Source organism: Sphaeroforma arctica, assembly GCF_001186125.1.
Source record: "Sphaeroforma arctica JP610 unplaced genomic scaffold supercont1.1181, whole genome shotgun sequence".
In the NCBI taxonomy this organism is placed as follows: domain Eukaryota; class Ichthyosporea; order Ichthyophonida; genus Sphaeroforma; species Sphaeroforma arctica.
In genome coordinates, this window is record NW_014039377.1 from 7,043 (window position 1) to 20,289 (window position 13,247).

Here is a 13,247-nt window from a genome sequence, read left to right on the forward strand (position 1 = left end):
AAATACATATATTTACACACACGCACAACACACACACATTCGCACACACGCATACATACGCACTCACGCGCACACGCACAAATACACACACACACACACATATATATATATATATTTACATATGTATATGTGAATATATATCAATGTCACACGCACACACACACATACACAAACCACAAATACACACACACATACACAAACACACACACGCGCATCACTACACACACACACACGCACAAATACCCACACACACACATGTATGTATATATATACATATGTATATGTGTATATATATCTACATCACACACACATACACACACACACAAATACACACACAAACACACAAATACACACATACATACACAAACATACACACGCGCACCACACAAACACACACACACACACACACATACACAGATATATATATTTATATATATATATATATATATATATATGTATATATATGTATATATATTTATATATATATATATATATATAAATATATGTCTGCGTAAGTATGTGCATGTAATACATTTACATTAATCTATCGATTGATATATCTCAATACAGATTATTGTTATCGTCCTTGCCACTCATTGTTGCAGGTTATACGGGGATGGCTCTAAGTATTCTGTCTATATATAGTCGAGTAGCAGCACTGGCTAACAGTGCGCCTATGCTTGAAGCTTTGCCTCTCTTGCTCGGTCTACTGCCACACAGCGACGAAGACTTGGACGACGTAGATGCAAAGTATGTCTTATCATTCAATCGTTCACACTCGAGTATTTTTAATCACAGTGCCACGTGTCTATTTGGTAGCTGTGCATTCCCATGCACTTGTTCGATGCGTATTTGCATCACTTTTCTGTGATTTGTCTTTGCTTGCATAGGCCTTGTATCATCTGTGTAGTATGCGTTTGCGAGGCGTGTATGTGTGATTTGGCGTCTCACAACTTGCCGCATGTCTCGGAACAGATCATATACTCCACTCGTCGTTTTCGTTGCCATTAGCTAGTAGACAGTTCTATGTGTACGAGTGATACACGCTCTATGAGAACGTGTGTACACTCATTGTGAGATGTGTCACGTCCAGGGTGTGTAGCTTGTGTGGGCGTGGTACGTGTGGGGGTGAAGAGGCTGTACAGAGTCTCCGCTTGTCGAGTTCGCATCACATGCGAAAACGTTCCATGTGATCAAAGATCATATGCTACACTTCCATACACAGGTCACATTCACGTAGCCCGACAGACATTGCATGGGCATGCTTGTAGCATAGTCTACCACTCCTTGTATGCATAGACACATATACGACTTTCGTGTATGTGAGAGCTATGAATACCTACCGACACACATGTGCGATCCTCTCTTGTCATCAGCATGGCAGGCAGGATGCAGGACGATACGCTTGAGTGCATCCTTGGAGTGGTAACTACTAGTGCAGGCGCTTCGCTCCTGGTGCAGCAATACGGGTCTCCTTTGCTCCGGTCGATTATGGTAAGTGGGAATACTGTAAGCCTCCAGCGTGTATATGGACCTGAGAGTAAATCTACCAGAATATGCAGCGGAGAATACCACGTGCGTGTGTAGTTGAAGATGAGTTTCCTTGTTTAACGTGAAGTGGAAACAAACCCCAATTATTTGTGGCTTAGTTATGTGATCGATCAAATTTGGTTCATTGCGCCTGACTCATATAAAATTCCTTTAAACTCCGGCTACTTGTTTGGTACGACCTCTGCCGCACCATCGCATGTTAATCTGTTACCAGTATTCGATATATATAAAATTTCATGTATTTGTATGTATATACTATGGTTTATTGACTTTTAAATATTGATGTAGAATTAAAATATATATACATATATATGTATATGTATATACATATATAAATACACATAAAAATTTGTACATAGACACGCATGTATTTATATATATCTGCACCTTCATAGAGGACAGAAAATATTCTTGATGGCGTATACTTTCTGTACGGCATAGCAAGTCCTTTAAAGGGTCTTGTCATACCTTGTAATTGACTGTTAATCCCAGTAAAACCCTTGTTCACGAAAATAGTATCCTTGGTTTCATCTCTATACACATTACAGGTGCTAGCGGCACAGGACATCACCACACCGTGCGTCGCCGACATTCTAGATCGTCTGTGTGCATGCGAAATCAATCTGTTCACGAGCGTGCCTGCGTCAGAGAGAGTGTATATCCGCGACAGTTTTGTGCCAAAACTGGCCGAGCAGTTTCACACTAGACAAGACGCCTATAAGTTTCGTCTATGTCGAATCTTGGAACGTATGCTGTCTGCATTCACTGGTATGTGTCTATCGGCCTGTTGCCTTTGTTTTGTTGGGAGGTACAGCGTATCAAAGTGTGTCTACAGTAGGCATCGTTAACTGGTTGCTAGCTGTATAAATCCACTGAGACTTCAACTGCCCAGTTGCATTAGTAGTATAGCATCCGGCACAACCATCACCAAGGATCACCCAAGCCACCCGAGCGCACTGCTTTCCACTTGTTTGGTCTAGCAATTCGACTCCAAAGTCTCTACATCTCACGTAAAACTTTTTGTGGTCTGCATTTACCTTACGTTGTAGATTACATAGCACGTAAAACGTTCCGTGTTCTGCATTTATCTTAAAAAATAGATTACATCTAACGTAAAGCCTTCCGTGCTCTGTATCTATCTTACACGGCAGATTACATCTCACGTAAAACGTTCCGTGTTCTGCATCTGTCGATGGCTGTAGATTGCATTTCACGTAAAACGTTCCGTGTTTTGTATCTATCTTGGGCTGTTGCATTTATCGTAAAACGTTCCGTGTTTTGCATCTGTCTTAAGCTATAGATTACATCTCACCCAAAACGTTCCGTGTTTTGCATCTGTCTTAAGCTATAGATTACATCTCACCCAAAACGTTCGGTGGTCTGCTTTGATGTTACGCCGTAGATTGCCACGTGCTCATTGGCGACGGAGACGTCGCGCAGAGCGTCACTGTACGGCACATTCGCTGTGGTTTGCGAAGTCTTCTCACAAATAAACTGGACGCGGCCAACCGCAAGCACGCGCTGGGACTCGCAGCGGTCATGATGCGCTGGAGTGGGGGGGTGCAGTGGATATTCACTGACCCAAACGATGAAGTATCGGTACCGGTACAAACTGGGGATAAAGGACAGGACAAGGAGAGTGTGGGGCGGGCTGGGGTGACGAGTGCGGCGGGTGTGGTACTGCCGAGGGCCAAGGTGCAGTTGTCCGAAGCGTATAGCGCCAACACTCCCCACTTGGACAGCGGAGAGCGAAAGGTACGGTAGTCGATCGTATATGCGTGCGTACAAGTTCTGAGAGTGATGGTTATAAAGGTGATTCATTCGTGTACGCAAGCGCAAAAGATGATAATTATGTATAGGTGGCTTGTGCTTTTTATGCCGATGATATATATATATATATATATATTCATACAGATGTATACTAATTATCACCTGCATCTATATCACTTTTACGGCAGATATTCCTGCTGACTCTGGCTACTCACCTGGCATGCGCTGAGGCCCGTCTTGCACTGGACGCCTTCGGCGAGGCCGATGTGAAGCTGTACGATCACGTACGCGCTAAGGATGTGAAGTCAAAGATATATCACACACTTTTGGAACAACAGAATACGCGCCTCGCACTCCTGTCCGTGTGCTTTGAGTTGCTAGAAACGAGCATCGTTACCATGGTGACCAACCACCCCGATGATTCTGGATTTGATTGGCTGCTGGTGTTTGCGGCCAAAGCGCGGGGTCCCATTACCGAGTGCGTGGAGAGTGTGCTGCAGTTTCTGTCAGATGTCTATGAGCACCTTCAGAACAGACTCAAGACATACACAGATAGTAGCTCGTCGGTTAAAGCAAAGCGTGCTACGAGTTCGGGACAGGACGGAGAGGTGCTGCGATTGAGGCCAAGCCGACTGCAACCACGTGTGGAGAAGGTATGTGCTGCCGAGGACGAGAGAGTCGGGGATGCGAACAGCGCTGTGCACGATGCAGGAGACAACGGCACTGCAGTAAACGACCTTACACACATCACTGACAGGACGAGTAAGGTCATCGATATGGGCGCGGGCGAACCGGTTTGTCCCGTTATCACCAAAGATGCGTGCCAGGAGACGGGGACTGAAGAGAGTGTGCCGGTCGATGGTGTAGGTATACCCGCGAGTGATGGTTACACAGAGGCGCTGCAGCTGGCGTGTGTGCGGGTGGTGGGGGCATACTTTGCGGAGGAGACTGATGATCTGCAGACGAAGCTACAAAGCACCATGCCTGCACTCATGTCTCTGTGCCGCCACGGCGGTAGCACTGGACCTGCTACTACCAGGAGTACCGAACAGCACTCCGCGACCGACGCCAAGCAAGACCAATCCGCAAGTAGTAGAACGGGAGTGGGCTCTCAGGCGCGAACGCGCACAGGTGCAGATACAGTTGCGGATGGGGCCAGCGCAATGCGTGCGCCAGACGGCTCAGTGGATGGTGGCGAGTGGGTGGCCCTCGGGATGTTACTGCCTATGCTGTTGAATGTCTCGTGCGATACGGACGGGGGTGGGCAACGGGCGTTTATTGCGGCAGAGGGGTTGGAGGTGGTGGGGAAGGGGTTGCTGAGGGTACTACAGGCCCGGAAGACGTGTGTGGACTATCAAGGGAGTTCACATGAAGGTGCCGATGGGGTACAGAGTGGTACTACGGCCCAGACAGTCGGCCGGGATATAGTGCGCGGTCACACAAGGATAGGTGACGGGGCGGATACGACACACTCCCCGGCTGAAACGACAAATACGACTAAAGAAAGGACAACTACGACTGAAGAACGGACAAGTACGACGACAAGTGCGACTAAAGAAACGACAAATACGACTGACGAGACAATACAAACAAAGGGTGCAGCTCGTGCTGCCTCGTCGCACAGCCTTGAGCACGTGAGTGCGGATGGATGTGGAAATGGAGTGTTGCGTGGCTTTGGTGACATAGCTTCGCTCTCCTTCCTGGAGAACTCCGTCAATGTGATGCTGAACGTGGCGGTGCTAGATGGCGCGGTACAGTGCTTCCGGCCAGTATACACTGACTTGGCTCGGGGCCTTATTGAGTCGCCTCCAGAAGGTAGGTAGAAGTTGGCTGTCTCGAGGTTTGTTTTGTATACTTTATCCGGACTGTGGCCTATTTATTCCCTCGCCCATATCGGGTGTGTGGTACATCTCATCTTTCATGGGTGGGGTCCTCTGCAGGAAATACCGCCCGTGTTTGCGGGGTGTTTTGTGAATGTAGTAATTCAGGTTTGTTGGAAGCCTCACCGGCTGCATCGTATTGCTTCGTGTTCAATACATCCGGACCACAAGTAAGGAGCATAACATCTGAGTTTCTTGAAGCCAATCGCACGTATGCATGATTTGATTCTTGTATGCCTATGCTGAGTGTCGTGCAGTATCCCTATAGCATTATTGTGAATTCCAAACTGGCAGTATCACTAAAGTCCTTCGTGTTGGCATGTCAAACGCACGTGGGCTGTCATGAAACGGTCTTTGAAGAAGCCACACTATATTTACGGCTATAAAACAGTTTGTGTGGTATGCACGGTCTGCGCCCGCACAGACTGTGTTTCAGGTGGTCCTGCAAAGAACTTTGTAGTCTCAAATGCTTATCGAAATCCCGCATACTCTGCAACCCACTCATGCCAATCAAATCCGTGCCCTGTCCTCCGCAGAACTATTTCTCCGCGTGTGCTCGTGTGCACTGTTGGCCTTTATAGTGCAGCACACGGTATCCGAGCGCAACAGGGGCATATCTGCCACTCCCGGATTCCAAGCAGGTGTAGTGGATATGCTTCAGTTTGTTTCCGCCACGTGCGAAACTCTCTTGCGAGATTGCATATCAAATGCTCAGCCAGCACCGTCCCAACGCTCGCAAACTGGTACTACCGTTGAACCAAAGGATGTTGAACTTCCGCTGGGCAATGTTGGCAAGGTACTTGTACCGGCGGGTTACGACTACGAGGGGATCAGAGAACCTTGGTTCCTGTGCATGCAGGCGTTAGCAGGGTGTGTGCGCGTGCTGCCCTCAGCACAAGTAACCGCTGCGGTACTAGAGACCGGGGCGTTGCACACAATCACATCGGCGGTGGGGAGGAGAAGTGAGCGGCAGTTGAAAGCCGTGCCTGACCTTGTCATGGCGTGTACAGGGTTGGCCGAGGCGGTGGCTACCCATTGTCCGGCTGCGGCTGCGGCTGCGGCTGCGGCTGCGAGTCTGTAAATAAAGCTCGGCAGCACGCTAGTGAAACACTATTGTCAAGAGACACACGTCTCCGTCAAGCTCTCTGTCTATACAGTAGTACACTGCTAGGGTAGGCGGCGATCGTTTCGTCCTCATGGCATTGCATAGACTTAGACTGGTCACTCTAGATACCCCTATCTTCGTGGTTGTGTTTTGAACTTCTCTTGATTAGAAGACTACTGCATTGAGTTGGAATGTGAGGGTTTGTGGCAGCGGGACTGATATGTGCAATGTGTCTCCCGGCTGTTGGCCCTTTTGGCGACAGTGTTGTTTGCATGTCATGCAGCATTCAGCGAGTTGTTTTAAACTGTGGCATGTGTAGTCAGGTCATGAATCCACATTTATTGCTACGCCACAACAGCTATTCAGATATTGAATTTCAAGGTGCGCGATGCGAAGCGACAGTGAAAGCGTATCGATGAGGTAGTTGCTTGCAGCGCTGTACTATTTTTTTTCATCGCCAAATACACACGATAAAGTCAGCATGGTGTACTCATTGTCACAGTGTAAAATTTCGTAGTGATTGTTTTGTGCTGACAACGTATATGAATTTATTGTGTATTTATCCCATAGCCAATGGAGAAGTAGAAAGTTCTTATAGTCCTGCAAGCAAAATTATTTTTATAAGTATTTCCTACTCCTCATCAATCGTAGATATGCCAGATATGGGATATCAATATGTAATCGTCTTCGATCTGCTTGTTGCACCGCAAATTAAAACTTTTCTAGCCGCTCATTCCTTTTATTGGTTCTACGCGAACCAGATTAACGGTGCAGATAGGAATAGGTGATATACCGTGGCGGATTGCCTTTCATTGTCTTTATTGTATAAATGTTTTCCTACTTACGCTTTTTGAACGAAAATTCGATGGTTTGTGGTAATTTTGCCCTTGTAGTTCTGCGTTGTTAGCCCGTGCAATTGACCGTTCTCGACCCAACGCTCTTCTGTCCAGTCATAATCACCTTCGTGTTTCTTCACAGATATTGCGTGCATCCAAAGCGTGCCAGTTGCCAAATCCCACTTTGCTTGTTTCTTGCAGTATACTGAGAATGCATCATCATGATAATCCGTCCAACCAAGAAACTCATTATTCATGCCGAGCTCCATCTTATTGATCATATTCACAAACGAAGTGTATTGTACCTCTGTGACAGTTACTTTGTCCTCTCCTTCGCACGCGACTTGAAGCTCTAGGTCAATAGTCAGTGCACACAAAGTCTTACGCTTTAAGTAGTTTACACCACCATCTTTCAAAAGTGGTTCAACTCCTTTAGAATTGCTTTTGTCCAATACCCATCGATCCTTGAAGCAGTCTAGATTGCTGATATCTTGCGGCATGGTTGTAGTAAGTGTATGATTGTGTTAGTACTACTTTTGTATCCGAAATGTTGATCTTGTTCGATTTCGCTGATCTGCATTTTTTTTTTTGCATGAAAACGTCAGGTAACGTCTGGGCAGAGTACAAAAAGCCAGTGTTAAATGATCGAGGATGTTGCGTACATTTCATAACAACAGAATATAGAGAGAAAGCACGGCTGTTTTGATTGCCACGATCATGCCTGCCTGTACAGTATCCAACTATCCATTAGTTTGCTGATATCTTGAGGCATTGTCGCAAATGTGTATTGTTCTTCTTTTACTGTGCTTGTGAGTTGTTTTTTTAATTTCCAAACTATTTATGTGCTGGTATTTATATGATTCTGAAAACTCATTGTGAAAGGAAGCCTGATTGACTTGTGTGAGTGGAATTCACGTTGGATTATGAGGAGTGACAATTGCTGCTTCTTTACAGAATAATACATTGTTGATAGAGTTGAATCACAATCAGTGAATACTGAATAGACATAGTGAATAGTAATACATCTAACATCTCGCCCTCGGATGTCGGGAGAAGCCTGAGAACTTGAGAAGTAGTATATCAAGGATTGAAGGAGTATCTTACTTCATATGGCGTTTACGAGAGTTGTGAGTAACTTGAGTACATCCTTCCGAGCTCCGAAGTTTCTGAACTCAGAAATGATGTTCAAAAAATTAAAAAATGTTCTCCTAGGAAACGAGCAACCAATCAGTCAATCACACTTCAAAAATATTGCGAGTCCCTGTGTGAGTGTGTGTGACATGAGTGAATCTGTGAGTGACGCACTGACTGTGGCTCCAAGTTTGCTCGACTATTTCAAGGGAGCTGTGTATTAATTTGTTTCAAAAAAACAATTGCTCAGTGGACATTGGAAACATTGTATACTAGACAGCGGATATGCTGGCATGATGATTACAACCAAAACAGCTGTATTTCTCTCTTGTGTTTATTATTTTGTCTTGATATGTAATGTACGCAACATCCTCGATCTTTCGACATTGCCTGTTTGTAATTTGCCCAGATGTCACCTGACATTCTCATGCATATAAATACAGATGCAGATCGGCGAAATCTAACAAAATCAACGTTTCGGATACAAAGGCAGTACAAACACGAACATACACCTAATACAACCATGCCGCAAGATATCAGCAATAAAGACTGCTTCAAGGGTCGATGGGTATTGGACAAAAGCAATTCTGAAGGAGTTGAACCACTTTTGAAAGATGGTGGTGTAGACTACTTAAAGCGCAAGACTTTGTGTACACTGACTACTGACCTAGAGCTTCAAGTCGCGTGCGAAAGAGAAAACAAAGTAACTATCACAGAGGTACAATACACTTCGTTTGTGAATATGATCAATAATATGGAGCTCGGCATGGAGCTCGGCATGGATAACGAGTTCCTCGGTTGGACCGATTACCACGATGATACCTTCTCAGTATACTGCAGAAAGCATCCAAAGTGGGATGCTGCAACTGGCAGGCTTTGGATGCACGCAGTCTCGGTAAAGAAACACGAGGGCGATTACGACTGGACAGAAGAGCGTTTGGTCGAGAACGGCCTATTGCACTGGCTAACAACGCAGAACTACAAGGGCAAAATGACCACAAACCATCGAATTTTCGTCCATAAAGCGTAAGTAGGAGGCACCTCAAGAGCACATGCCAGTTTGAATCGGTATGGTGCACTATCAAGAAATACCAAAATGACGTTGAAATTGTGAATATACATTTGAGTTTTCTGTCCGTGTGCAGTATTCAACACCAATTATTATATTTTAAAATAGGATCTATTAAAGAGACTGGTAGATCTGCTGTTATCAAGACAGCAGTGAGCAGTTTGTTGACGAAGCATGTCTGTCCAAACTGGCATACCTAATAGATCCACGCAGTATCTGTAGAGAAACACGGGAAGTTGAGTGATTGTGACTCGGACAGAAGAGCGCTGAATAACTGCGCAGTACTGCAGGAGCAATGTAGTCACAAACAAACAACTTTTCGTTCACACAGCGTATCAGAAAGGAGGCACCTCAAAAGCACATGGCAGTTTCTTATCCGAATCTATCAAGAAACTTCAAAGACATATCGTAATCGTATACATCGGAGTTTCCTTGTCGGATGCAGTATCCAGCATAAACTTTATTACAGGTTCGATTCAATTGAACAGCCTAGTCGATATCGGTCTGTTGGATATGTTGCTTTAAGATATGTAGTAGTTTTTTGATGAAGAACCGTCCATAAATTTATTTTTTTGACGAGTTGGATGTGTTAATTGTCGCGTTGGTTACCAAAATTTGCCTCGAACGTTTGATCAGTTCGAAGGCTATGTCTGTCTACAAGACAGGTAGGCGTTGGCGTTGCAGCACATGGTTCTATTGTTAGAACAACACGTTGTCTATATATGGGCGGCACAGTATGTTATCTGTCCTCGTTTAGACAGGGAGCAAGATATAATTCGGTCTACAGCTAGCTTGCCACACCGTTTGCTTAGCAGCCCCCATCCTCAATGACAGAACCGAAACCTAAGCCTGCGGTCTTTGCCTTGAGTTTTCGCTGGCGTTCGAGTTCTTCGACTCCACCAGTTTTTTTGAGCACGTGCTTCTGCTTCGATAGATCCATGGTAAATACCGCCAGCGGACTAGCATTCTGTTCTTGAATCTGTTTGAACGGTCGTGGAATCCGATAAAATTAATTTAGGCGTGTACTTATTGTCAGTATATTGTCCTTTAACCACGGATAATTTCAAAAATACTTATGCTTGAGAGTCTGAAATTGCTACGAATGATGAGCATGGTATAATCTCACGGGTCACATGGACTAAATTTGACATCTCGCCACATACTATATTTACACGCCAAATTCCTCACAGGTTCAAAATGACTTGCTAGTAGATATTTGACTTTCAGTAGAAACTGATCTATCCTGAGATACCCCTCACCCCCGCTCCCCTTATTTACCTTTTTCTTCATCATTTTGGCCTCCATCTCCTGCACCTTGCGCATGCGGTCATTGTGATCCACCTGGATGTACATGATTTCGTCCAGCACGCTGTCCATTACTTCTTCGGCCTCGTCCTCATCCACAGCACCTGTGTATAGAGACATATTCAAATAGACATTGGTTCAAACCAGTACTTCTTTGAAAATTGTACACAGTGTTTGTAAGAGTTTAGGCAGGTGAGCTACCAAAATCATGATTAGCCTTGTGACAATTGCAAATGTCGACACACGTAGTATACGATGTCTTGTTGCGGTACAGGCAATATACAGTATTGTTCAAAACGCACCGAAATCGAGTGTGCATTTGAAATACGTACAATGCAACGGAACGGGCTAGCCTGATTATGTGCGACACTCCCAAAGATTTCATCAACAACCAGCCTTTCACGTAATACCGAGGAACTCATTTTCGTCAGATACGAAAATCAACCCAAAGTAGGAACTGTTTCCAACCAGAACCACGATATGTAGCAGGACACAACGGGAAGTCCCATAGGTGTACATTCTTGATCGTATTCATCACTTTGGTATTCTATTCTATAGACGAATAAACACAGAAATAAATGCATAAACGAAATACATACATATATAAATATATAGATTTATATGCTCATGACCGTATTAACATACACAGGTAAAAGTACCATAGCCGTTACTCTGTATAGATATAGAGGTGGCAGACTACATGCATCACATTACCTATGGGGAGTGCAGGTGCCGCTATGGGCATGGTCGCTCTGAGAACCAGTAGCTGATCCATAGCGTCACTTTGACGTGCAAGCTCGTCAAAGTCGTTTTCGATGTCTTCCACCTGTTAAGTAGGTATTTGGTAGTATTCAAATTATTCTAACCGCCTACGACCTTCCAGAATCTGAATGTGAATTCATGCTCCAAGGTTGGCGTTTCATAAACAAAACATCTATCCCAGGCCCGCAGCAGCAGATGGCGAGCATCGGTAAAGTATATCAGATGACACTAAATGCGACATTCAATGAAGCTCCATGAAATGAGTTCTACCAAGTACTTCAAATCATATTCAGAGGACCACGATAGCATTCTACTGATTAGCCACAGTACACACACCCAAACAAGGGTACGAGCGCATGTACAGTTTTAGTCTCATATAGACATGCGGCCATCTGTATACGTACAAAGATCTATTCCCAAGAGAAAGAAACACTCAACGTACTTTCCCCCCATTCCCATTGTCATTCCCATCCGTGCGATTCTCGTTCTCGACAAGCAGCTACAGCAGTTTCTTTCTACAGGCGAAACAAACACAAATATGTAAACACGAAGAGATACATTCCTCGCAAACGCATGGAGATACCCCACCAAGTAAGATCCACGGGGGTTCATCTATACAACCCGCGCAACGTTCGTCCCACAGCAGAATCAGATTTGTATACATCCACAGTCACAGATACGATCATCTCAACGACCAACAGACATCCAACAAGCTCATTAACACACCTTGCCCTCAATATCGTCCACGTGGTTGTCATTATGGGCTATCAGCTGCAGCTTCTCGATTCAAGATAAATTATAGTCAAATACATCCACATACATATCACCTACAAACAAACCTTGCCCTCAATGTCGTCCATGAGGTTGTCATTATGGGCTATCAGCTGCAGCTTCTTGCTTCACAGATAAAATATAGTGAAATACGTCCACATGCATATCACCCACAAACACACCTTGCCCTCAATATCGTCCATGAGGTTCTCATCATCGACAATCAGTTGTAGCTCCTCCTTCCACAGCTGTTTGAAGCCGCCGCGCGAGTCGTCGTATGTTTTGCCGAGCGCATTGACATTGCCCTCCAACAAGTTCACGCCGCAACGCAGCTCGTTGAGTTCCATCTCGGATGGTTTAATCTTACGCTTGACCACGTCTTCGGTCATGTCCTGCAGAGTCTGTTATTGATGAGTGCAAAGTGAAGTGTATAGTGTAAATATCTTGACTTAGTCCCTGTTCATGTCTTGCAGAGTCTATTATTGATCCGTGTAAAACAATGAAGTAGTTATAGAAGTATATATACGTGCAAAAACCCCTATGACACATACACTACGGATGGCATCCACACTCGCGCCAATATCACCACACTTGGCCTGTAGCGAGTGCTTGGCGCGGTCGAGTTGCTTGCGCCTGAGTGCCATGGAGTTGCTGTTCTCTTTCTGATCTGCCACAATGGCTTGGGCAAGGGCCGTGAGATCACTCGACAGCGACGCCATGAAGGATTCGTGAGCCTCTCTCTGTATAAGGGTTTAGTGTTTAGGGTTTAGGTTTGAGTTTTAGGGTTTAGATTGAGTGTTCGGGGTTTGGGTTTATGGTTCATTTTGGGTTTTGGGTTTTGGGTGTAGGTTTCAGGTTGTAGGCTTCACTAGGACAAATCGACAATATGGGTAGAGAGTAGGAAACACGCGGGATAGAGTCGATACATGAAGCAGAAAATATCTTGCGATGTGTAAGAATGGCGGGAAACCTCCAAGGTACAATATCGCAATCCGACATTAAGTTGTTGTCCCAGGGGGAGCAATGAGTTCGTTGTAGGTATATATATATATATATATGTATCTATA

The 13,247-nt window shown here is 44.9% G+C and overlaps 4 protein-coding genes across 4 annotated transcripts; 2 read left to right on the forward strand and 2 right to left on the reverse strand.

Moving 5' to 3' along the window:
* Positions 1 to 616: 616 nt before the first annotated feature.
* SARC_10240 (hypothetical protein) lies at positions 617 to 6,282 on the forward strand (the record flags this gene model as incomplete). The annotated part of the gene is made up of 6 exons (XM_014295723.1): positions 617 to 750; positions 1,377 to 1,494; positions 2,100 to 2,319; positions 2,954 to 3,306; positions 3,510 to 5,136; positions 5,738 to 6,282. 6 exons carry the CDS (start codon positions 617 to 619, stop codon positions 6,280 to 6,282), a joined length of 2,997 nt encoding a protein of 998 aa, XP_014151198.1.
* Positions 6,283 to 7,090: 808 nt separating this feature from the next.
* Positions 7,091 to 7,755, reverse strand: SARC_10241 (hypothetical protein). Its single transcript, XM_014295724.1, has one exon. The coding sequence runs from the start codon at positions 7,640 to 7,642 to the stop codon at positions 7,148 to 7,150; it is 495 nt and encodes a 164-aa protein (XP_014151199.1). The 5' UTR covers positions 7,643 to 7,755; the 3' UTR covers positions 7,091 to 7,147.
* A 921-nt stretch (positions 7,756 to 8,676) lies between these two features.
* On the forward strand, positions 8,677 to 9,509 carry SARC_10242 (hypothetical protein). The gene has a single exon (XM_014295725.1). It carries the CDS (start codon positions 8,683 to 8,685, stop codon positions 9,301 to 9,303), a length of 621 nt encoding a protein of 206 aa, XP_014151200.1. The 5' UTR covers positions 8,677 to 8,682; the 3' UTR covers positions 9,304 to 9,509.
* Positions 9,510 to 9,727: 218 nt separating this feature from the next.
* Positions 9,728 to 10,756, reverse strand: SARC_10243 (hypothetical protein; the record flags this gene model as incomplete). Its single annotated transcript, XM_014295726.1, has 2 exons — positions 9,728 to 10,321; positions 10,621 to 10,756. Coding segments are annotated over 2 exons (307 nt in total), but the record flags the coding sequence as incomplete, so codon positions are not given.
* Positions 10,757 to 13,247: the final 2,491 nt, after the last annotated feature.